Here is a 23927-nt window from a genome sequence, read left to right as displayed (position 1 = left end):
AGGGGACCCCTCTCAGCTTCACTGGCTCCCAGCGCGCAGGGAAAGATGTCTGCTGGTGTCCCCCCTCTTGTCTCTCCACCTGGTGTCTTTGTGGTGGCAGAGCCCACAGCAGAAAGCATCCCCGGGAGGATCTCTGTGCCCTCGCTGCTCAGGCGGAGGGGATGTGTCCCAGGCGGGATGCTCAGAGGGGTCTGTGACCTGCCAGGCAGCTCCTCTCCAAAAACCACTGGGCTCAGTGTGTGCTGCTAACCGGGGTGCCCTGTAGCTGTGGCCTCCAGGCAGGGAGTGAGTCACCCCCCACCCCGGGCACCAGCTCCTGACCTGACAACAGCTGTGGGGCTCGCACCCCAGTGGTGACAGCAGCCCTACCCACCGGGAGCAGCCTTGCTGTGACTCCAGTGTGAAGCAGCCGCTGGTGCCTGAGGAGCGAGGGGACGGAGCCCACTTCCTGGGGGACCCTCGCCAGGCAGGTCCTGGGGCGTGCTGGCAAGCACAGGCCCCCTGCTCCAGATCCCTGCCTGGACGTTGTCCCTCTGACGGGGACAATGGCGATCATCACCGGGGGGGCCAGGTCCCACCAGGAGCCAACCCGGGGCATGGCTCTGGAGCAGGCGCGTGGGCACCCGGGGGCTCTGCGCAGCCGCTCCTACGGGTAGTGTCAAGGGGCCCTGCAGCACCCCAATCCCGTTTGTCCTGATTCCTGGGGAGGGAGGTGCAGAGGCCTGAATGGCTGGTTTTGGGATCAAGCAGGCAATTTTCCAGCCTGGCATGTCTGCTGAGCACTCCCCTTGGCCAAGGGCTGAGGATGAATCCCTGATGCACGTGCCACATGCAAGGCAGGACGCACGTCATGACCATCACCGGATTAATGGCCGGCATCCTGCTCCACCTGCCAGTGTGCCGCCGGCACCCACGGCTGCGCGCCCTGTCCGGCAGGCTGCACCCCGCAGTCACAGGCAAACCCAGGTGAGTGCAGGAGGGGGAGGCTGGGACGTGCTGGGGCTCGGGGGTAGTGGGACGACTGCTTGAGAGTGGGAGGGGATCCATATGGTGCGACAGTGTGGAGTATCGGCAGCAACGTGTATGGGGCACGTGGTATGCTATAGGGTTTCATGGGATGGTGGGGATACCTCTGGGGCAGGGTGAGATCAGGATGCATGGGGGCCATGCGGCACTCCCACTGCTCATGGTCTGCTTCTCCTCCATGGCAGGGCTCGGTGGGGCCGGCAGGCACCAGGGCGCCTGCTCTTCTGGCGGCATGGAGGTGCAGTGCCGGCGCAGCGCGGCGTTTGACTGCATGCCCCAGCCGGCAGCCTGCTGCCCTGACTGGATGGCGGGGCTTCCTGATGCCCTGCCCCTCTCCCGTCTCTCCATCCCTGGCACCCATGACTCCCTCAGCCTGTTCGGCAGCCGGCGCCTGCGGTGCCAGAGCTGGGGCCTGGAGGCCCAGCTGGCAGCCGGCGTCCGCTTCCTGGATGTACGCTGCAAGCTGGCGCGGGGAGAGCTCCACATCTACCACCTCTGCACCTTCCAGCGGGCCAGCCTGCGGGGGGTCCTGCGCCGCACCCTGCGCTTCCTCCGCACCCACCCTGGCGAGGCCGTGCTCATGCGCATCAAGGAGGAGCTGCCCATCTTGCCCCGGCCCGGCTTCGCCGCCCAGCTGCACCGCTGCTTGCTGGAGGAGGGACAGGGCCGTGTGTGGTGCCGGGAGGAGGTGCCAACGCTGGGCCAGGTGCGGGGGAAGATCGTGGTGCTGGAGGCACTGGCACGGGAGGTGCTGGGCATCCCCTACGAGCAGCTGAGCATCAGCGATGCCTGGAATGTGCTCTCACTGGAGCGCAAGTGGGCACGGGCACGGCAGCACCTGGAGAGGGCGGCTGGTGGGGACCCCACCACCATGCACCTCACCTTCTGCTCCGGCAACGGGCTCTTCACCTGCCCCGAGGAGGTGGCCCGCTTTGTGAACCCCCGCTGCTACCAGCACCTGCGGCGCCACGGGGGACAGCCCGTGCGCTGGGGGGTGGTCATCATGGACTTCCCTGGGGCAGGGCTCCTCCGGCTCATTGTGGAGAGCAATGCCCCATGGGCCAGTGGACACATCACAGCAGCCCCCAGCACTCCCACAGTACCCTTGCGGCAGCCCCGTGGCAGAGGGGACAGGCGCCGCAGCCGGCACAGCTCCACTCACTGCCCACACCGGTGTCCATCAGGACGTGATGACACCATCAAACGGTGTCCAGCCCCACGCCTCTGCCGAAGGACATCAGCACCTGTAGAGCAAAAGCGGGTTTCTAGCTCTTGCTGGGCACCAGGAAGCCTTCATGTGATGATGGTGTGACAGCGCCAGAGGTGGCAGAGGAGGGTTGGCAGCTGCAGTCAGAGCCGGGCAGCCCCAGGAGCTGCTCCCTGCACGCTGCTCTCCCCTAGGGAGCCAGGTATGGTCCCGGCATGGGGCTGGGCCAGCCAAGTCCCCGGCGGAGCAGCAGGGATGGGGTGGAGGGAGAAAGTCCTGCCTCACCTCCTCTTGGGCCAGTGAGTCCACCTGAAATGCCTCTCTGCAAAACAGCCCTTTTCCTTTCAAGGGTAAATAAAAATAAAAAGAAGCTAGGAAAGCACTCACTGCATTGCCTTGCCTTCTGCCTAGCAGAAAAAACCTCTTGCTTTTGCTGCTCAGCTGTGAAAGAGCCCGTACCCCTCCGCCCATTGCCAAAGCAGTCATATTGGTGTTTGTAGCCATCTTGCTCTTAAAGCAGAGCTGCAAGAGGTCAGAGGAGGAATTAATTTCAAAGGTGACAACAAATTGTTAGTAATGTCCTTCCCCTCGTTATTTTAGCTTTTGTTTTTTTCTTGCAGGGGCTTGCCCCAAAAGTCAGGACTGTTAGAGAGACGCAGCTTCAGCAGGCACTGCCAACCCTGCACATGGAGATCTGGATGGCCACAGCAGCGGCATTTCAGATTGGGCTACCCTGTCCCTGAGGTCACATGCCCGCAGGACACCACACAGGGCAAAGCTCGGCGGTTTGCAACAGTGTGGGCAGCGTGGATGGGGCAGCTTGTAGATCCACAAAAGCAAAGTGGTTGAGACGTAAAAAAGACCTTAAAACGCACGTTGTGCCAGTGTCTGCCCTACCTGCAGAAAATAAATCAGCAATTTAAATAGACTGGCAAGTCGCAGGACACAGTAGCTCCTTGGAGCAGAAAGATAACCGAGATCCCAGGGGAGAAAGCATCAAACAGCTGCCTGTGCTGAAGTGGGGAGGTGAGAAAGGGAAGAGGAAAGCTCAGGCCTGGCCTGCCAAAAGGTGAAGAACATCCTCAAGGATGCTTCTGTCTCAGGGGAAAACGCAGCTGGGCTCAGTGCCTGCCGGAGGGGATGCCGCAGGATTTCCTGGAGGGAGGAGAGGACATTGTTTTCTCCACAGGGGCTGACCCTGGCTGGAGACATGGCTCTCAGTGCTGAATATGTTCATCCGCTGGCCCCGGGTGGGCTGCGGTGGCTCTGCCTGGGGAGCAGGGGAGGACTGAGCTCATGCTGCAAAGAGCCAGATGGGAGGGGAGCAGGCAATAGTGCGCAGGGGGTGACGGAGGTGACGGCTGGGGGAATCCACCTCTGGCCTTGCTTTGTGAGACTGGATAAGACTGATCTCCCTGCATTAAACCAGACACGTGACAAAAGCACTAGTGATGTCCGGGGTGCTGGTGGCCTGCTCCATCTGCTGCCAACGCCTCCACCGCCTGGGGCTGTTGCCCCCATGCTGAGCCAGCCTGATGGCTCTAAGTATTGCCCTCGCACTGGGTGCCACAGAAGGATGGCCAAGCAGGTCGGTGGCCCCAGCCCTCCAGGGATGCACAGTGCCATGGGGAGCCGGGCAGGGCGCAGGCTGAGCAGTCACAGTTCCCCGGAGTGGCTCTGTGGGCTGGGTGGCTTTGCTCTCACTTAGGGCAAGGGCTGCCTGCACAGCTGCAGGGCTGCCCCTGGATGCGGCACATCCCCAGAGCTGCACCCCAGCACCCCATACCCACCCTGTGCCCCAGCTCACTGGCAGGGCAGGGCCGCTGCCTGGGATTCCCTGGGTGGGCAGAGCCACTTGTTTACTCCCTACCACACAAGCAGCGAGATAACTTTGGCGTTATCTACGCCCCCGGCATCCTGTTTGGCGAACCTTTATCTGTGCCACACACGTGTTGCTGCTGCCAGGCGCCAGGGAGCCAGCTGGCAGCACGGGCAGGGGTACCCGGCTGGCAGCAGTGCCCAGCAAAAAGGCTCTCCATCGCTGGTGAGGCAGAAAGCTGTCCTGCAGCTGAGATCGAAGAAACGTCTCTGAGAGGGACCCTGTGGGGTGGGCAGGAGTGATTTGCCCAAAACTACCCCTGCACCCTGCAGCTGGGGCTGCCCCAGCACCGCGGGGTCCCTGTGGGTGGGGGAGTGCAGGGTGCCATGGCCCGTGAACTGTCTTGGAAGCATCCCTGTCCTTCTGGCCCCAGCTAATCCTTGCAACCATCTCACCCCCTCCAAGCCAGGGCGCACTCAGATAACATGTCTTCTTGTGGCCAAACACTTTCAAATTGTGAGAAAGATTTTACCGGGTGCTGCTTTCCTCCAGGGCCGTCAGAGGAGGGTCCTGCTGCCCGGGCTGCAGGCCAGGCATCGTGCTGGGAGACGTGCCCAAAGGCAACCTGTAGCTCAGGGACACCCTTTCAGTCAAACACCCCCTGGGGACCTGCGGTGGGAGGGGAGCCGTCCCCTGCCCACACTCAGGAGGTGCCTCCAAAGCCTCCGCTTGACACGGCCATTGCAGGACCTAGGGAGAGCCACCCTACTCCCCAGGTGGAGCAGGGGGATGGCGGGAGTGGGGCTGCACCCCAGCGCGGTGTGGGTCCTCACAGGCACCATGCCATGCTCCTGCAGGGGTGCTGTCGGGTGCCTCCTCGCTCCGGTGGGCTGCTGAGAGGGCGAGGGGGGCTGCCCAGGAAGGTGCCCACTGTATCGCCGGTGGCAGCTGAGCCGGGTGGGCTGTGTCAGGGTGACTCAGTTCCTCTGCGGTTTGCCGGAGGACATTGCACAAGGAGGAGAACAGGCTGTGCTGCCATGGGGTGGGAGCCTCTGCCCAAAACAACATAAGTGTGCCTCTGCACTGGGAGGGGGGGTGCAGCGTGGTGGTGATGGGTGTGCCCCTCGCACCCCCTGCCCCCAGGGTCTCACTCTACCAGGTCCTGAGCACTCCCTGGGGACACAGTGCAGGGCACAGCCTAGTCTTGGCCCTGGGGCAATGGTAACTCTGCAGAGGCTAATCCCTGGGGCATCTGCCCACCTCTGCCAGTGCCCACCTCCCCATGCAGCACGTACAGCCCCTGCCACCATGGGTCCCATCCACACCTGGGCGCTTCCAGAGCCATCAGCATACTCATGCAGGCATTGCAACCTGCCCTGCACATGGCACCCTGCCCGCAGCACGGCTGAGCATGCAGAGAGGGAGCAGAGCATCAGCCTGGGCGGGCAAAGGGCCAAGCGCTTCCCCCCGGACAGCCCTGCAATTGCAGCCTGCGGGTGGGTTGCCCAACCCCGCCAGCTGCACAGCATCCTTGGCAGTGGTTTGGAGGTGGGAGTTGGGCACCCATGCCCCTTACCCATGGCAGGGCTCTCGGGAGAGAGCATCGCCTCTGCCTCAGGACTAGGGCACAGCAAAGGAGGCACATTTCCATTCCAGATCCCTGCAGGGCCCAGCGGGACGGTGAGGAGATGACATGGGAAAGTGCCTTTGTACCTGCTCCCCTGAGCCACCGCTGAGCGAAGCCCTGGCTTGCAGCTTGTGCTGTGCCCCAGAAGCAGTGGCGGGGGGGGGACAGGATGCACCAGCCTGCTGCCTGGGAAATCCCTGTACTGCTCAGCCTGTAAGGCAGGGATGGGCCCTTCCTTGGTAAGCGGGGCAGCAGGACCCCAGCTGGGAGCATGTGCCCTGCAGCATCCTGAGTCCTTCCCAGGGAGCCTGCCTTGGAAACCACCCGAAATGTGAAAGGGCTCCTGGCAATTAGCCAGCTCCCAGCAGAGCTGCAGAGCTGATTTGGGTCTTCTCTCCTTCTCACCACATGTACCTTTTTCCACTACCTGCAAAGCAACCCTTGGTACTGGTCCTGCCATGCAGGACCCCCTCTCCGAGTCCAGCTACCCACAGGCAGGGGGTTCCTGCCCCCCACAAACAGCTTTGAACTTGGCCACATTCTACCCTTTGCAGCAGCAGCCTCTGGGTCTCAGCCACCTTGCTTCTGTTTTTAAAATAATACCAGAAACTATTTTTAGTTACAAAAATAAAGGTGGGAGTATTTTTTTTCTACTGCTCTGCCCTACCGTGTCAGGTTTCAGTGAAACTGAAGTGAAACTGGCAGGGGCACAGCCTGCTCCCCCCTGGGGCTGTGCATCCGTGAGCACCCCTCTGACTCCCAGCGAGTCTCCCACTCGCCTCTCTGCCCACCCAGCTGCTTCTTCCCTTGCTGTAATTGCACACCCTCTGAACATGAGCTGCTAGAAAGCAAGCGCTCCTGAATTACTGGACATACAGGCTCATCCTCAGCAATTCCATAAAAATAGACAATTGCAGTAAAACATTTTGCAAGGAAGATATCCAGAGACAGGAACTGAGTTTCATTTACATTGGCCAAGTATACAGTCATTGTAGTGGGTTACGGCTTTTGTGGGATGGGTTCCTCCTTTTGTCTAGCATGAGTCCCGCTGGAGCAGCATCAATTTCTCTGGAACTGGAAAATGCATGCGACCTGCATGGCTCTCACTTCAGCTTTAGCTGGAAGTGAGCAGAGTAATTCCTGCAGAAAACCCTGCCAAGGCAATTTTACTTAGAAGCAGAATGGAGTAAGGAAAGATTTATGATGATTCAAGAATGATCCAAGGGGAGGTGGACACAATGAGGCATGTTCCTGAAGCATTGGTGGAAGTTCATAAAGGATATTAACAACTCAGGGGAAGTTCCTCTGGCATGTTCTTGGACCTTTCTCATAAAGGCTTAAAGGCAAAGACAGGAAAATACATTGTGCAAGTAACTGTTTATAAACGGTATATGAAGATTCACAACCAGAGCAAAAAGCCTGCGAGCAAGGAGAGGATCCGGCACAGGAGCCGGGAGGCTGTGAGCCACACTCCGGCTCAGCCCACGCAGGAGTTCATCACTCCTCATCCCTCCTCTGTCCTCTGACGGCCAGCGTGGGCACTGCGACATAGACATGGTGGGTTGGAGAGGTCTCAGTGCCCTGGGCACCATAGGCTGGGGCTGGACCCCTCCTGGGGGGCCCTTCTGCACCTCCTGGGGGGCCCAGGCAAGGCCACCTTACTGCGGGTTGGCTCCCATGGCAGCGTCAGGATGCACCCAGCTCCCATGCCATGGAGCAGCTGCTGAGCTGAGTCCCACCAGGGCTGTGGCCAGGGCTGAACCCCGCTGTTCCACTCTGGCCCCAGGCTGGGAGCGGGATCTCTAGGGGTGGTAGAGCCCCACAGCAGGGGAGGCGGGGATGCAGGGCAGGATGCGGGCTGGCAGCAGGGCTGGGGTGGGAGGGGAAGAGGCCAAGGGCAGGGAGCAATGCTCTGCACGCTTGGAGGAAGTGTGAGCACCGCTGCCCGCCGAGGGCCAGACGCGCCTGGCAGTGCCAACGGCTGGGCAAGGTGTGTCTGTGGCTCCAACATGGTAGGTTCCGCTCCTTTCCTTGGGGATGAGTTGGGGTCTGCCTGGAAAAGGGGGTCAGGGGAGGGCAGGGCTGCAGGCAGGCGCTGCCAGGAACCGGTGCCGCTGCCGGGGACCCATGGGACAGACCCAGGCTGCCCCGGAGAGACCCTGCCCTGGGCAGCGAGGCTGTGCCAGGCACTCAGGGCACTGCCACTGCGGAGGCAGATGCCAGCGCTGGGTGGGCGGGGAGGGGTGGGGGGCACAGGGCATGCCCTGAACTTAGGGGCTCCCCAGGAGTGAACTGCACTGCTGGCATGGCCTCCCCCACTGCTCAGCTGTGCTGCGGGCACAGCCCCCCCAAAGTGCATCGCTGGAGGGGCCCTTTCTGCAGCAGAGCCGTACCTGGCCGGCGGCACTGTGTGTGCCTGTGTGCAAGCTGGCGCAAGCAACATGCCCTTGTGGCTACCAGGACCACCTGGCAGCAGTGTGGGTGCATGGTGGGGTGTGTGAGCCCCTGTGGGACATGCATGCTCATGCCTCCCTCCCTGGCATGCAGGGCACTGCGGCAGGACTGCGGTCTGCTGGGAGGACATGGGCTCTGGGCTCTCGTGGCATCTGCTACCTGGGCATCGCTGCCATCGCATGGGGTAAGCCACCTGCCACCCACTCAGTAAGCCCAGCGTGACCCTGTTGCTGAGGAGCCTGCAGGTCTGGGAAACTGGAGAAGGGCAGCAATGTTATTTTGGGGGCTCATCAGTCACACCCCTCATGGCTACCAGACCCAGGGCTGGATCCTTCTGGGCTGGGAGGGGGTTGCGTCTGCCCAGGCCAGCTCCCTCCAGCCAGACCCATCACAGGACCGTGCTCCCCCAGGGAGGGCCAGGCCACGCACAGGGTCCCCACAGGGTGTCTAGTTCCCCAAATGCAGCATGGCAGCCGGTGTATTGTACCATGAACTGGACAAAGGCAGCAGCAGCTCTACTCCCTGCCTATGCCCATGCCCATGCTGCAGAGCTGGGCACAGACGTAGCCACAGGACCCACAGGTGCAAGTGTTGGGAGCACAGCTGGGGCAGCACCATGCAGAGTTAAAGCTGCTAATTGACATCAGTAGAAGAAATCAGAGTAGAAACTAATTTGGTTTTGCTGCCTGTAGGATATTTCCTTCACATGTTGGCATTGCACAGAGCAAAACCTGCCGTTGCCTGCTCTGTCCCTAGAGATCCTCCGCGAGCTGGGTTCTTTTCCAAAGGACCATTCGTGATTGAGCTAAGGAACAGAGGCAAATGCAGAAGTGTCAGGAGGAGGCTGAGATTTAGCTCTGAGGGGAAAACAAAAATGCAAAGGCACCCTGAGTGCAGTGGGCGCTGAGCACCGCCCTGGGGGGAGGCATTGGGGGCTGCCAGGGGAGCTGAGAAGTTGAAACGCAGGCAAACAGCACCCCCCTGGGGGTTCAGCTCCAGGTGGGGCAGGGAGAGGTAACATAAGGCTGAGGTGAAGGAGTGGGGATGAGCTGTGCTACAGAAAAGGGTGTTACTGGTAGAGCTGGAGGAAATAGGCAGGACAGCATGTGGAGTATGGGCACGTAGCAGATGGGGTCCCTTGGTTCTTCTCAGTTTGGGGATGGGGTGTGCAAGGGTAGCAGGGTGGCTGCCCTGAGCCGTGCTGGGGAGGTAGTGAGGGACAGGAGGTGGGTGGTGGGAGCTGAGGATGGGGCAGGCTCCCAGGAGGTGCCCTGAGCTTCTGTCCTGCAGCCCCAAACTCCCAAGGGGTGAAGAGGAGGGCTGTTGTTGAAGGCCACATTTTCCTCAGCTTCAGTTTTGTTGAACAAAATGGATAGTTTGCTCTTTCACATGGAAAAACAGGCAAATTATGGGAATTTTGCTTAGAAAAATGCATAATTATTGACCAAACTAGAGCCCTAATTAGACTTGGGAAGCCCTAGATTTGCATCTAATCTGTGATGCCCAGACCTTTGCCTGCATGACCACAGCGTGATACGCTCTCCTGAGACACAGGGTACCCCCAGGCTGGTTGTCTGGAGAAAACTTTGATCCCCATCTCACTTTCTGCACAGATGGAGATACGATCCCCGTATCACTTTCTGCAGTTGTAGAGATAGCTGCTTCTGGGGAGGAGGGAGGAAGCTTTTTTTTGTGGCTAAAACCCTTTGATTGCATCAAGTTGTGGTGTGAAATGCTGTAAATAAGAGCAGGGTTTCAGCAAAGTGCCCTTCACTTCTGGGTGTGGGTTCCGGTTAATCTCTGCCTTTGCCCTGCCTGGGTGGGCATGACCAGGGTGTGAACTTGACTTTTGCAAGACGTTGTTTTGCAATACTGAATTTTACAAGACTCTTCAGACCACCTCTGGCTTGGATGAGCAGCTCGGGAGCCAAATGCTTTTGGGCGCTCGTTGTTCTGCCTTGCTCCAAGGTGACTCTCATGTAGAAATGTAAAGCAAGAAAACCAAAGTGGTACACTTCTGTGCTTGAGGAAGGAACCATGTTTAAGGAATCATCTCTATGTTGGGTTTTCCTCTTTGGGAAACCTTTGTGAGCAGGGGAGTGCGGCTGTGGAGCTGGTCTTTCACCCCTTGTGCTGGAGGAGGGGTTGGCATCACCGCTTGGGACTCTTCTGCCACCTGTGCTCTGCCCGCCCCATCCCATGCTGCCCTCTGTCTCAGCCTTCACCCCATCTCCCCCACCTTCCTCATCCCTGTGCTGTCCCCCTGTCCCACCTCATTTCCTTCTGTCATGCCTGATCCACCCAGGTCTTTGTGTACTCTTAGAGCCCTGTTCTCACCCACACTTGTCCCTTCCTCCCATCCCCTCTCCCAGCTGGTTGCCGGCATCTCTTGGCTCTGATGCCAGCCCTAGCTCACCTTCATGTCCCAAGTGACCCCATCCCCAACCTGGGTCCCGTCCTTTCTGTGTCGATCCCGGACCTCATCCTCTCTCGCAGGCACAGTAACGCGGGTGGAGGTGGGCGCCTGGACGTACCACTACAGTGACCAAGGAGACTACACATGGGAGCAGGCTAGGAACTACTGCCAGACCTTCTTCACTGACCTGGTGGCGATCCAGAACAAGCGGGAGATTGAGTACCTCAACGAGAGCCTGCCCTTCCATGGGCGCTACTACTGGATCGGCATCCGCAAGCTGGGTGGCATCTGGACCTGGGTGGGTACCAGGAAGGCGCTGACAAAGGAGGCGGAGAACTGGGCAGCCGGGGAGCCCAACAACCGCCGCTCCAACCAGGACTGCGTGGAGATCTACATCAAGCGGCAGCAGGAGTCGGGCAAGTGGAACGACGAGCCCTGCAACCGGAGGAAAAAGGCGCTGTGCTACCGGGGTGAGCAGGGCAACTGCAGCACAGACCTGGATTGGGTGGGCTGGGGACCTCGGCAGGGTGGCCAGTGGCTCTTGATAACCATCCTCTGTGTGTGCAGCCTCCTGCCAGCCCTTCCCGTGCAGCCAGCATGGCGAGTGCGTGGAGACCATCAGGAGCTACCGCTGCGAGTGCTACCCCGGCTTCCAAGGCCCTGAGTGCGAGGACGGTGAGCCACCCACCCCCATCCCTCCCTCCCTGCTGGAGAGCCTGAGCCCCGGCAGCAAAGCAGGCAAGTTCGTTATGCTCCTAATGGGCTGGTGGCACTGTGTCTCTCCCAGTTGTGCAGTGTGCTGAGCTCAAGCCCAAGGGAGTGCGCATGAACTGCAGCCATCCCTTCAGAGACTTCAGCTACAACTCCACCTGTGCATTCAAGTGCCAGGAGGGGTTTGAGCGGCGAGGGGCAGGCACGCTGCGGTGTCTGCCTTCCCAGCAGTGGTCAGCAGAGACCCCCACCTGCACAGGTAGGGCCTGCCAGGGGCTGGTGGTCTCAGGGATGTGGTACTGATGCTTTGGGGGGCCAGCCCTGCATGCCCAACGTTGCTCAGGCAAGCAATGGGCTGGGCTTGCTGTGCGCCCGCCCTTTGGGGAAGCAGCTCCTGGCGCTGCATGCAGGGAGCAGTTCCCTGATGAGGCTGCAGTGGGTGCAATCCAGAGTGGCTGTGAGCTCTGGATAAGCCCCCTGCTCTCCCCAGCTGTCCCCGTGCTCTTGCTCCCTGTCCTGAATCACACCCAGGCACCAGCATCCTGCATGCACCGCGTGTGGGGTCAGGACGGTGTCTTGGCACCTTCATCATCACCCCGGTGGCACCATCTGCTCCTCTCCTGAGGGGATGGTGCTTGGCATCACGGGGGTCCTCAGAGAAGAGCGAAGGGGGGCTGCCGTCCCGCAGCTGGAGGAAGGGTGTATGCTGGCAGGGCTGGGCCACCACGAGCGGTGCGAGGACTGGTGAGATGAGGTTAGGTATAAGCTGGGAGGGACAGAGTAGGGCAGGAAGCCACAAAGGAGAGCGAGCTGCGGTACATTATGCTGCAGGGGCAGGGAAAGTCTTCCCGTTGGTGGCTCGAGGGTTTGCAGCCAGGTGCCGGGTGCCCCAGAGAGGTGCTGGGCTTTCTGGGCGGGGGAGCACTGAGAGCCCTGCTCTACCTTCCCTGTGCCACTGCATGGTGGATCTGCAGCCTTGCACAAGGATGGGTCGAGTCGAAGACTGGAGCAGACACGGGACACAACTGGGGACCCTCTGTATCAGGAGACCCAGCAGGAGGGGTCAAGGGGTGGGCAGGGTCTCTGTATATATATAATTAAAAAAAAAAAAAGCCTGCCTTGAAGTTAGTGCTGCCGATGACACCTGTGCTGGGTGCACCTGTGGTCCAACCCGGGACTTGTTTTAGGCAACTGAGACCAGCAAAGCTTTCTGCAGTTAAGGGGAATGGGCACGGAGATGTGATGTGACTGTCCCATGGCCAGCATCCTCAGAGGTGGCAGGGTCAGGAGCTGGCTCCCAATTTTGTGGAAGTCCCCCCAGGCAAGCTGGGCTGAGCCTGCCCGCTCCAGGCTTTTCAAGTTCCCAAAGGCTTGCTTTCCCAGCTCATTGTTTTTTCCAGCTGGCTGTATGTATGATTGATTTTTCTTTTTTGCAAAGAATCAGATGAGTCAGTCAGTCACCCTTGCTGATAATGAAGCTGTGTTAGCAAGCATTGCCAGTTGGGTTTACTCCAAAAATGAGCAGAGGCTCCTGCTGTGGCGAGGCTGACGGTGCTGCGGGCACCACGAGGGACGAAGCTGCCTGCCCTGCCCTCATGCTCCCTGCCCTGTGTCTGCCTGCAGCCATCACGTGCCCCCAGCTGGCTGCCCCCGAAAGGGGCCAGGTCAATTGCTCCCACCCGCATGGCACGTTTGCCTTCAGCTCCATGTGTGCCTTCTCCTGCCAGGAGGGGTTTGAGCTGACGGGAGCGCGGAGGCTGCGCTGCACGGCTGGTGGGGTCTTGATGGGTCCCCCTGCCCCATGCTGCAAAGGTGGAGCCCGGGCTGCCTGCTGGGGGGTGCCTCAGCGCTGGGTTTTGGGGCCCCGATAGACAGCTCTGGGAATTCTGTGGGAAACCAGGCTTGCCTGTAAAATAGCTATGAAAGGAAAAGTCTACCAAGGAAAGTGGTGTCAGTCTGAAAGCAGAAGGTGCAGGGAATGGGGTCTGTCTCACCCAGGCTGGGTGCCGGTGGTGTTAGATGTCTTCCTGGCACTAACCTGTGGTGGTCCCGCAGACAGCGGAGCCGCTCGCCCCAGCAACTGTTGGATGCTGTCCCAACATGCAGCAAAGCACGCCCCGGGCACAGCCTGGGGAGGCTGGCACGCAACCCCTATAGCTATTTCAGTCAGCCCCTCCTGGTCCCCTACAGCCTCACAGCCATCTGGGTGTCCTTCCCCCTGCTGCTGTGGCAAGGGTGGAGGCAGGTCTCTGCTCCCCTCCAGGGAGAGAGGCAAGTAAGACTGCAGCAGCTGTGGTCCTGCGTCCCGGGGACTGCAACCCAGGGTAGTGCAGGGGATAAACAGGGCTCTGGCAGAGCAGCAACTGCCCCCCCAGGAAATCACTCATATGACAGAAAAATCATTGTACCAACTATGTTATGACTGTTTTTGAAGAGGTGAGGCTTGTCTGGGTGAGAAAGGTAAATCAAAGACATATCACCATAGATTTGGTTTTATTTGATTGGGAGTCAGCCCTAATCCCTAGATTTAACCTCATCTATCCTGTCTCTGAGACCTGCTCTCCCATTGCAGCCATCACCTGCCCAGTGCTCAGTGCTCCAAACTGGGGAGAGCTGAACTGCTCCCACCTCCATGGGGACTTCGCCTTTGGCTCCACGTGCACCTTCTCCTGCCAGACAGGGTTTGCACTGATGGGGTCGGAGAGCCGCAAGTGCGTGGCCACAGGGACATGGACTGGGGATGCCCCACGATGTGAAGGTAGAGCTGCTGCTAGAGCTCAGGGTGCCATAGGCCTTGGGGTGACATTAAGATGTTCCCCAGCCTCTTGGTCCCAGCAGTTTAGTCTCCCAGTCCCCAGGTTCCTGCTTGAAGTGTTCCTCTTCACCCTGCAGCCATGGCCTGCCCGGTGCTCAGTGCTCCAGACCGGGGAGAGCTGAACTGCTCCCACCTCCATGGGGACTTCACCTTCGGCTCCACGTGTGCCTTCTCCTGCCAGACGGGGTTTGCACTGACAGGGCCAGAGAGCCGTGAGTGCACGGCCACAGGGACATGGACTGGGGAGTCCCCACGATGTGAAGGTAGAGTTGCTGCTCAAGGTGTCACAGGCCTTGGGTTAACCCTGAGATGTTCTTGGGTGTCTTGGTCCTTTCACTCCAACAGTTTAGCCTTGTAGCCCCCAGACTCCTGCTTGAAGTGTATCTCTATCCCTGCAGCCATCGCCTGCCCGGTGCTCAGCGCTCCAGACCGAGGAAAGCTGAACTGCTCCCACCTCCACAGGGACTTTGCCTTTGGCTCCACATGTGCCTTCTCCTGCCAGATGGGGTTTGTGCTGATGGGGCCAGAGAGCCGCGAGTGCACGGCCATAGGGACATGGACTGGGGAGTCCCCACGATGCGAAGGTAGAGTTGCTGCTCAAGGTGCCACAGTCCTTGGGTTGCCCCTAGGATGTTCTTGAGTGTCTTGGTCCTTTCATTCCAACAGTTTAGCCTCGTAGTCTCCAGGGTCCTGCTTGAAGTGTATCTCTATCCCTGCAGCCATCGCCTGCCCGGTGCTCAGCGCTCCAGACCGAGGAAAGCTGAACTGCTCCCACCTCCACAGGGATTTTGCCTTTGGCTCCACGTGTGCCTTCTCCTGCCAGATGGGGTTTGTGCTGATGGGGCTGGAAAGCCGCGAGTGCACGGCAATGGGGACCTGGACTGGGTACTCCCCACACTGTGAAGGTAGAATTGCTGCTAGAGCTCAGGGTGTCACTGGCCTTGGGGTGACACTAGGATTTTCCCCAGCCTCTTGGATGCAACAATTTAGTCTCCCAGTCCCCAGGTTCCTGCTTGAAGTGTTCCTCTTCACCCTGCAGCCATGGCCTGCCCGGTGCTCAGTGCGCCAGACCGGGGAGAGCTGAACTGCTCCCATCTCCATGGGGACTTCACCTTCAGCTCCACGTGTGCCTTCTCCTGCCAGATGGGGTTTGTGCTGATGGGGCCAGAGAGCCGTGAGTGCACGGCCACAGGGACATGGACTGGGGAGTCCCCACGATGTGAAGGTAGAGTTGCTGCTCAAGGTGTCACAGGCCTTGGGTTGACCCTAGGCTGTTCTCCAGTGTCTTGGTCCTCGTCCCAACAGTTTAGCCTTGTGGCCCCCAGACTCGTGCTTGAAGTGTGCCTCTTTACCCTGCAGCCATCACCTGCCCAGTGCTCAGTGCTCCAGACCGGGGAGAGCTGAACTGCTCCCACCTCCATGGGGACTTCGCCTTTGGCTCCACATGTGCCTTCTCCTGCCAGATGGGGTTTGTGCTGATGGGGCCAGAGAGCCGCGAGTGCATGGCCACAGGGACATGGACTGGGGAGTCCCCACGATGCGAAGGTAGAGTTGCTGCTCAAGGTGCCACAGGCCTCAGGATGACCCTGAGATGTTCTTGGGTGTCTTGGTCTTCTCATCCTAACAGTTTAGCCTCGTAGTCCCCAGGCTCCTGCTTGAAGTGTGCCTCTTTACCTTGCAGCGATCGCCTGCCCGGTGCTGAGCGCTCCAGACCGAGGAAAGCTGAACTGCTCCCACCTCCATGGGGACTTTGCCTTTGGCTCCACATGTGCCTTCTCCTGCCAGATGGGGTTTGTGCTGATGGGGCCAGAGAGCCGCGAGTGCATGGCCACAGGGACATGGACTGGGGAGTCCCCACGATGCGAAGGTAGAGTTGCTGCTCAAGGTGCCACAGGCCTCAGGATGACCCTGAGATGTTCTTGGGTGTCTTGGTCTTCTCATCCTAACAGTTTAGCCTCGTAGTCCCCAGGCTCCTGCTTGAAGTGTGCCTCTTTACCTTGCAGCGATCGCCTGCCCGGTGCTGAGCGCTCCAGACCGAGGAAAGCTGAACTGCTCCCACCTCCATGGGGACTTTGCCTTTGGCTCCACATGTGCCTTCTCCTGCCAGATGGGGTTTGTGCTGATGGGGCCAGAGAGCCGTGAGTGCACAGTCACAGGGACTTGGACTGAGGATGCCCCACGATGCGAAGGTAGAGTTGCTGCTCAAGGTGTCACAGGCCTTGGGTTGACCCTAGGCTGTTCTCCAGTGTCTTGGTCCTCGTCCCAACAGTTTAGCCTTGTGGCCCCCAGACTCGTGCTTGAAGTGTGCCTCTTTACCCTGCAGCCATCACCTGCCCAGTGCTCAGTGCTCCAGACCGGGGAGAGCTGAACTGCTCCCACCTCCATGGGGACTTTGCCTTTGGCTCCACATGTGCCTTCTCCTGCCAGACGGGGTTTGCACTGACAGGGCCAGAGAGCCGTGAGTGCACGGCCACAGGGACATGGACTGGGGATGCCTCACACTGTGAAGGTAGAGCTGCTGCTAGAGCTCAAGGTGTTATTGGCCTTGGGGTGACACCAGGATGTTCCCCAGTCTCTTGGTCCCAACAGTGTAGTCTCCCACGCTCCTTTTTGAAGCATGCCTCTTTACCATTGCAGCCATCAAATGCTCAGCACTGGCCATCCCCAAGATGGGCCAGGCTGCCTGCTCCCACCTCCACGGGGACTTCGCCTTTGGCTCCACGTGTGCCTTCTCCTGCCAGATGGGGTTTGCACTGATGGGGCCGGAGAGCCGCAAGTGCATGGCCACGGGGACCTGGACTGGGGACACCCCGCGATGCAAAGGTAGATCTCGTGATCACACGTGTGTCTGGAAGTGCTCTGTTGTAGCAGACTGCTTTCCTCATCATCCCCTTCCCCTTAGCACCCCCGGTCCATGGCAGCTCATCCGCTGGCTCCCCAGTCCACATGTCCCCATCCCACCACCATTGGTCCTGTCCTATTGATGCTACCACTGTGCTTTATCTCCAGCCATCAGCTGCCCAGTGCTGGGCCCCCCCAGCAGAGGCCAGCTGAGCTGCTCTCATGTGCACGGGAATTTCACATACAACTCCACATGCACCTTTTCCTGCGAGGAGGGGTTTGTTCGGATGGGAGCAGAGGTGCTCCGGTGTGCGGCCACGGGGAACTGGACCAGGCCTCCCCCTGTCTGTGCAGGTACGGTGCGACCCCCAGCTCCTCTAGCACTGGGAGGGTCCAGCTTCCTGCAGCACACCTTGAACGTGGTGGGGGGCACCCCAGCAGCTTGGGTGCTGTGAAGTCCTTCTGACAACTTTCTAACCTGTGGGTCTGCGGATCTGTTTCAGAGGACAGTGCCCCCTTCTTAAAGCAAGTCCTGGCTTACAGCAGTGGCACAGCTCTGGCGGCAGCAGGTGTCGTGCTCTCAGGGACGCTCATCGCCCTCCTTGCCAAGCGGCTCAGCGACAGAGGTACAGAAACGCCTCCTGCAGCCCACCGTCACTTTGGCCAGGGGCTCTCAGGCAAGGTCCCAGGGGAGGGTGGGATGATCGGAAGAGTTTAACAGTGTGACTGCTTCAATCCACGTGTCTTATTTGCTGCGAGTTGCTTGGGTCCTTGGCAGTTTGTCTAGTGGAAAGTGTCAGCAGCCAGGTTTGGAGAGCAGAGCCAGAAAAACACCTTCATTGCAAGGGGGAAGAAGGCAAATGTTTCAGCCCCCCCTCCCCACTCCATCCCATGCTTGTCAAACTCGGTTCAATTTCAGACGCTGCTGCTGCAGCTTCTCACGTCCTTCACTAAACAGATCTGGTTATTTCTTTTCTATATCTGCCCTATCCCCGTGGACATTTTGACACTGTTATCAGAGGAGAAGAAGAAGCTCCTGAACTCCACCAGGTGAGAGCTGTGCTCTGCAGGAGGGTGGCTCTGCCCCGTGCCCGTCACAGCCCTGCGGTCACCCCGCTGTCACCCAGATCTGCCTGTGAGGCTGCTTTTATACACAGTAGGAGCACCTTCAGGACTGATGGGGCTGTGCTAATCCATGCCCTTCACACTCCTGCCCTCTCCCCCAAGGTGACAGCCTTGTGTGTGTTTTCCAGTGACCTAGGATCACCGGGCATCTTCACCAACGCAGCGTACGATGCCAACCTGTAAGGTGAGCACTGGTGAGATGCTCACACTACCCTGTGCTCTTGCAGCATGCTGGAAATATTCCCCCCTGCTTCTGTTGGGAGTCACGCGTGGAAAATTCACCTGGGCAGCTATCCTACTGCCTGGGGTGCTCCCAGGTGGGGACACCCCTTGGGAGGAGAAGGGGGGACCCGCTGCTTTCTGTGCTGCACCAAAAGGGGTAACACCAGCTCCGGCTCTCCCATGCTTCCAGCCTGGCTGTGACCAAAATCCACCACGTCCCCAAGCGCTGCAGGCACAGCAAGGAGCTGCTGCCGGGGCCTAGAGGGACTCCACGCCTCTGGCTGCAGTCCAGACCAACGCTGCCGGGTGAAGACCGCACCCACACTGCGTGTACATCCCCCCTCCCCCGCCCCGGGGAGGGGAGCTGCCTTCCTGCACCACCCACGCATGAAGACCTCTGAAGATCAGCCTGGGGCCGCGGACCGCCTCCATCGCCGCCAGCCCCTTCCCCTCACGGAGCTGTCTCCCTCCCCTTGGACGTTCCCCCGCGGCTCCCCCGCTCGTGCTTCTGGCGATGGGCTTGTGTCAGCGGAGCCTCAATAAACGCCTGTGTCTAACGAGCCGCCTCTGTGTGCCTGGGTGCGGGTGGGGACGGCCCCCGTCTCAGACCCTGGGGTCTGGAAGCGAAGCCCCGGCGCGGGCAGCGGCCGTGGGCCCACGCGCGCCCCGTGAGGCCGCGCCCGGCCGTCTGTCCGCCGGCGGCCGCCGTAGGCGAGGCGGGGCGCCGCCCGGAAGGAGACGTGGGTTTCGGGAGGAAGGCGGAAGCGATGGCGGCGGCGGAGTCCGAGTGGGAGCCGGCGGGGCTGCTGTCGGCCCCGGGGGGCGGCCTCGACTGGGGTGAGCGCGGGGAGCTCGGGGACCGGGGGCTGGGGGCTGGGGGCCGGAGCCGGGCGGTGGGGAGCTCCCCGCCGGGGCCGGGCCGGCGCTGAGGCCACTGTCTCTCCCGCAGAGGCGGTGCTGGGCGATGAGCTGAGCGAGCTGCTGGGCGCCGCGGAGCCGCGGCGGGCCCCGAGGGACGAGCCCGACGTGAGTACCAAGCGGGGGCGGCGGGAGTGCCCCTCCCTTCCCCCGCCCGCCCCCGCCGGCGGTGTGCCCCCACGGCCCGGCTCGTGGGCTGGAGGCGCCGGCGGGGGATCCCCCGGCGAGAAGCGCTGTGGGTTTCATGATGGTCATCTGGCAGGAGCCACTCGAGCTCCCGGGCTGGAGGGCCGGTGGCTTACAGGCCTTCACCCGTTCACCCCTGCATTAGCTGTTGAGATGCAGAGTTGTCAATCTATTAATAAACTGTCGGTATCAAAGCTAGAGATTTAAAAGCCAAGGTTAAATGGGAAGGTTAAGGTGAAAGTTTGAGGTGCCGTATCCAGGAAAAGCTGTGTTGTCACTGACCTAATGAAGGTAAACTTCCCTTGCAAGGCAGTGCTGGCGGGAGAGTGCATTTCTAGGTTACATGAAAGGAGAAGTGTGGAGAAGCATGGGTCCGTTACATGTGTCCACCAATGCTGTGCTTTATCACCTTGTCTATAAGATGGCTTCTTGTCTTCTTGTCTATTTTTGGATTTTCTCCTAAACCCTTTGCTTGCAACCCTATGCGTTAATCCCCATGTTTTTCACTGTCCGATTGTACATACTGCTTTTTCTGTCCCAGGGCATTTGCCTCATGGATTCTCTGCTCTCTGTTCTTCCCCCTGCCTTCTCCCTGCTCACTGTGTCCTAACCCACCTCCAGCACAGCCCCTGGGTTATCCAACATAAACATCAGGTACTATGAGCATTCCTACAGGCGTTGTAGAGCCAGGCGCTAGAGAAAATTTGGAAACTGCTGCCTTGTACAAGGGCAGGGTATTGCCCATCAGCAGGTCAGCGTTAGTTACCTGTGTGGAGGCTCTTACTGCACAGCTCAGGCTGTGGTTTTTGGTCATTCTTCCTATAAGTATGCTCTGGTGAGCTTTTTCTTCATCCTGGCCTGCAAATACTGATTTCTGTGTGGTCTGCAGATTTTCTGAGCCTCCCTTTATGAGGAAAGTTGAGAATGTGAAGAGAGGTACGTTTGCAGGATAGTTTTTAGCAAGAAATTCTTTGCTGTGTATTTGTATAAGTTGGGTATGTAATACTTATATTTTTCATCAAGTGCTCATAAAAATGTTACATTTGAGTAGGGAACTGAGACTTACAGTTGCATCAGCACAAAAAATGGAGCAAAAACCTGATCACTGTTTTAAAGGTCGTACAATAAACAATATAGATGAAGTGCTTTTAGTCTCTTTTTTCTGTTGGAAAAGGAAACTGGTGTCCCTGGCTTAAGAAGATGATGATGTTGGTTTATTCAAGTATAGGGAGGCCTAATACATACTGTTCATCAGATCTTGAGCAAATCAGTCCTTGTGTCTCTTTTCCTGCTGGTAAACTGGCACTCATACTGCTTTTGTATATAAAGTGCTTTGAGATCTGATGATGGAAGGGCATTAAGTAAATCTTTTGATTTAGATGAAGGGGAGGATGCCAATAAGTTGCTAAAACTTGTATTTTATTTGAGGTGGTTCAGTGACTGGACTTAGAACTTTCACTTTACAAATTACTGATAACAGTACAGTAATTAGTGATGGTCTTAAACTGGTATTCTCCTTTCCTACAGCTCTAAGCTTTAAAAGAAGCCTTGTCTTGTATATTCCAGTTGAGAATTGCTCCCTTAAGGGCTTGTATCTCTGCATGCCTTAAGGCAACCGAAGTGATTGTTTTGTTTTCCAGAGCTGTAAGAATGTGAACATAATGGCTGGTGGTTTCAATGTATATTGTCTTTTTGTATTGTTTCTTTTTCTGAACTGTCATTTCAGGAAAATGATCTCTATAACTTTCATTTTGATTTGGATTTGATGTCTTGGGACTCGGATCTTTGGAATATTACAGGCCATGCCTATACAGGTAATTTACCTTTTGTATTTTGCAGGTGTGACTGTTCTCCCGCACCCTACAAGGGTGAGCTGTTACAACTTTAGGATAGTGGTAACTTATGTGAAACTATCTGATATCCTGCAGCGTTTAGCTCTGTGATGAGAAGTCATGCTGTGTTTCTGTAGGATGGGTACAGCTGGCGAGGACTGGCCTACAAGCTAAGCTGTTTAGTATCTTTAATCTCGCTATGTTTTCTGCTGTGCCTTGCTTCAGGAATTAAATAGCTGGTGTAGGTCATTGTGTCCTTTATTGATCTCCCATTGTTAAACACTTGTACAGTAAAATTTCTTTTCTGCCTCTTGCAGATGCAAGCATGAAGACAGAACCCTTATCACCAGCTACTTCAAATTGTTCGGTCCCTTCTCCGTCGTCTGTGGACTCTCCAGTGCAGAATGTGCCTGTATGCAGAAACCTCCATGTAACACAGATAGCAGCAGTCATTCAGAACCAGCTGTGACAAACAAAAAGCCCAGTGATTTACTTGTCTGACCAACTTCGTGACATAAGAGGAAACAGCTTATTTTTCCAACCCTTACAAAAACAACTTCCCTTCAGTGATGTTTTCCTTCCTCTCCTGCTGTGACCCATTCTAAAAAGAGCATGTTCAGTTCTGTTTCCTCAGTTGTGTGTATTGGCCTGGTTGCCAAGCAAAATGCCTTCTAAAGTCTAGCAGTTGCTGGCCTCTGCCCCCCTTCACTCTGCTGATAAGGAGAGGTACTTCTTTGATTTTCAGTGGTACTTAGCATTGACCAGAATAAAACTGCAAAACAAAACCTTTCTCCTGTTTGCTGAAGCAGCAAGAGAGATGTGATGAAAGGCTGTTATACTCTGAACTGCTAGTAGACACTTTTATGTGTTTCTGAAGCATTAATCTCACGTACTTTCTGTCTGCAGGATGATGTGGACTTCAGCTGTAGCTCCCAGATGTCTCCCATCTCTCTCTACAGCAAGAGCTGCAGAAGCCCTGCATCCCCCGAAGGAGATGGAGGGAAGAAGCCTGCTGTCAGCATTACTTCTCGGTCTGGTATGAAAGATTGAGTTACTTTGATTCTGCAGATAGTATGCGTATTGTCTTGCATACGGATGTTTAACTAACAGACAGTAGTATGTCTACTGATATGTCTACTTTTAACAATTATTATAGATGGGTAAAAAAAAACATACTGAAAGCCATGTTATTACTGCTTGAATTCTTTATTTTATATCTTTTGGTCCAACTCTGACTCTTTTTCCTTTCCTAGCAAATAATTCTGCAAGGACCCTGAAGAAGTGTGGTCAGACAGCGTCCAGGCCTTCGATACAACCCAAACGCCTTTTGCCTGCTGTACCTGAGGCTCAGGCAAACATTGGCATCCCAGCTAAAACCATCATTATTCAGACTCTTCCCACGCTTGTGCCACTGCCAAAGCATCAGCCAGTTGTTAACATCCAGCCAGCACCTGCTAAAGGTAGGTGAATTGTCATGACTGAGCCAGGTCTTGGGGGTAAACACTATGTCTGGTTGGGATGGTCGCTAGCATGAAGTTAGCTTTGGTGGGGTAGGTAAAAAAAGAGGGGTCCTACACACTTTGCTGAAAAAGCTTTGGGCTAAGATGGCCTTATTCCTCTCTCATATAGTCCTGTGAGAAACAGCACTCACCTGGGCATTACGTGGAATGGAAGACAGTATAGCAAAAGAGACTATGCTGAGCACTGGCAGCTGTGGAGGTAAAACTGCTGATTTAGAAGGATCTCTAGGGACCCTTTGCTCTACTTGTGATGGCAAGTGGAGCATAAGGTGATTACAGTGCTATTCTGTCATAACCAAAAGAGGATCCAGCAAAATCAGTTAGGATGGCTTGAGTGAAGCTTGAAAGGAGTGATAAAAGCTTTTTTTTACCACATGAAACTCTGCCACAGGATGGTGGGAACATGAGTTTATGGCTTTTTATCTCACTAAACAGCATTAAATAGGATGTTGTGAAATCTGCTAAGAGTTAAGAGAGCCATGTCAGAGGTTAGAACAGTTGCTTACAGCTGCAAGCTGATGTTAACAAGAGGCAAGTGACTTCCTGTCCATTGACAATTCTTCATTCCTCCTGTTGCCCTGTAACAGATTTTTGAATTAGCTTACGCCTTCATTTCCGAATCTCAAGCGTTATTTTACTCTTCAGCTAAGGCAGTAGGGACATTACTTGCATTGCTGAAATTGTCAGATGCAGTTGCTTGTTTTCACCAGCTGATGGCTGCAGTCTCTTGCGGTTGACTGTACAGGCACTGAGGCGTGGCAGGAAAAGGAGACAAATACTTAAGGGCATGTATCTAGAAATTATTGCAATAGTGAAAAATTTGTCTTCATTACTAATTGCTCTTCCATCAGGAATTAAGCCAAAGCTGGAGATGCTGACATTTGTTACAACATGCCTAAGATTGTTGGACTGCTTAAAACACAGGTCAGCACAGTCAGTGTGACCTAATTCTTATTCCTTCTGATGTTCCAGCTGATAAAATACCATCTCGAATAAGGAATGTTGGGGATATGGATTTTCTGGATATAAGTATAGTACTGTGAAGATCAGCTTCTCCTTTTCCCTGAAGAAAAGTCAGGAGAGTAGTTTTTTTGAGGCACTATAGAGGAAATACTTTTTGGAAAGTATTTCCATGCCATGTATTTACTTTAACTGATGGTGTGTTTAAAAATTCTATAGTGCTGCTTCCATAACAAAAACCATAAGGA

General features: G+C 56.9%; 3 protein-coding genes across 7 annotated transcripts in view; all 3 read left to right on the top strand.

The window, feature by feature from the left end:
* Positions 1 to 1222: 1222 nt before the first annotated feature.
* On the top strand, positions 1223 to 2603 carry LOC143160474 (1-phosphatidylinositol phosphodiesterase-like). Its single transcript, XM_076338202.1, has one exon. The coding sequence runs from the start codon at positions 1259 to 1261 to the stop codon at positions 2336 to 2338; it is 1080 nt and encodes a 359-aa protein (XP_076194317.1). The 5' UTR covers positions 1223 to 1258; the 3' UTR covers positions 2339 to 2603.
* Positions 2604 to 7124: 4521 nt separating this feature from the next.
* Positions 7125 to 18820, top strand: LOC143161159 (P-selectin-like). 3 transcript variants are annotated; one of them, XM_076339848.1, is made up of 20 exons: positions 7125 to 7236; positions 8227 to 8317; positions 10630 to 11019; positions 11117 to 11224; positions 11337 to 11519; positions 13833 to 14018; positions 14153 to 14338; positions 14474 to 14659; positions 14795 to 14980; positions 15115 to 15300; positions 15435 to 15620; positions 15757 to 15942; positions 16079 to 16264; positions 16399 to 16584; positions 16713 to 16898; positions 17085 to 17270; positions 17420 to 17542; positions 17936 to 17966; positions 18170 to 18225; positions 18454 to 18820. In XM_076339848.1, exons 1-19 carry the CDS (start codon positions 7234 to 7236, stop codon positions 18222 to 18224), a joined length of 3030 nt encoding a protein of 1009 aa, XP_076195963.1. In that variant the 5' UTR covers positions 7125 to 7233; the 3' UTR covers position 18225; positions 18454 to 18820. The 3 variants fall into 3 exon arrangements, with proteins under 3 accessions (XP_076195963.1, XP_076195962.1, XP_076195964.1); XM_076339847.1 differs by lacking the exon at positions 7125 to 7236 and adding an exon at positions 7632 to 7691; XM_076339849.1 differs by lacking the exons at positions 7125 to 7236; positions 15435 to 15620 and adding an exon at positions 7632 to 7691.
* Positions 18821 to 19030: 210 nt separating this feature from the next.
* Positions 19031 to 23927, top strand: part of ATF6 (activating transcription factor 6) — an 84709-nt gene continuing 79812 nt past the window's right edge. For 2 of the 3 annotated variants that reach the window (XM_076339845.1, XM_076339844.1), the window contains exons 1-6: positions 19031 to 19100; positions 19213 to 19289; positions 21094 to 21181; positions 21517 to 21611; positions 22106 to 22235; positions 22453 to 22659. In XM_076339845.1, the coding sequence (XP_076195960.1) occupies positions 19031 to 19100; positions 19213 to 19289; positions 21094 to 21181; positions 21517 to 21611; positions 22106 to 22235; positions 22453 to 22659 (667 nt within the window). Of the gene's footprint in view, positions 19101 to 19212; positions 19290 to 21093; positions 21182 to 21516; positions 21612 to 21897; positions 21926 to 22105; positions 22236 to 22452; positions 22660 to 23927 lie in introns of those variants that run through there. The other variant, XM_076339846.1, reaches the window with a different exon arrangement.

This window comes from Aptenodytes patagonicus, chromosome 5, assembly GCF_965638725.1.
Source record: "Aptenodytes patagonicus chromosome 5, bAptPat1.pri.cur, whole genome shotgun sequence".
Taxonomy (NCBI): domain Eukaryota; kingdom Metazoa; phylum Chordata; class Aves; order Sphenisciformes; family Spheniscidae; genus Aptenodytes; species Aptenodytes patagonicus.
The sequence above is the reverse complement of the archived record's forward strand: the minus strand, read 5'-3'. Positions and strand labels throughout refer to the sequence as shown.

What these genes read in the sequence shown, in the direction of transcription:
- LOC143160474 (XM_076338202.1), top strand. Translation starts at nt 1,259, where the DNA reads ATGGAGGTGCAGTGCCGGCGCAGCGCGGCGTTTGACTGCATGCCCCAG.
- LOC143161159 (XM_076339848.1), top strand. An exon ending in GGAGTCCCCACGATGTGAAG is followed by an intron (nt 14,339 to 14,473) that starts GTAGAGTTGCTG and finishes CTATCCCTGCAG; the next exon opens with CCATCGCCTGCCCGGTGCTC. An exon ending in GGAGTCCCCACGATGTGAAG is followed by an intron (nt 15,301 to 15,434) that starts GTAGAGTTGCTG and finishes TTTACCCTGCAG; the next exon opens with CCATCACCTGCCCAGTGCTC.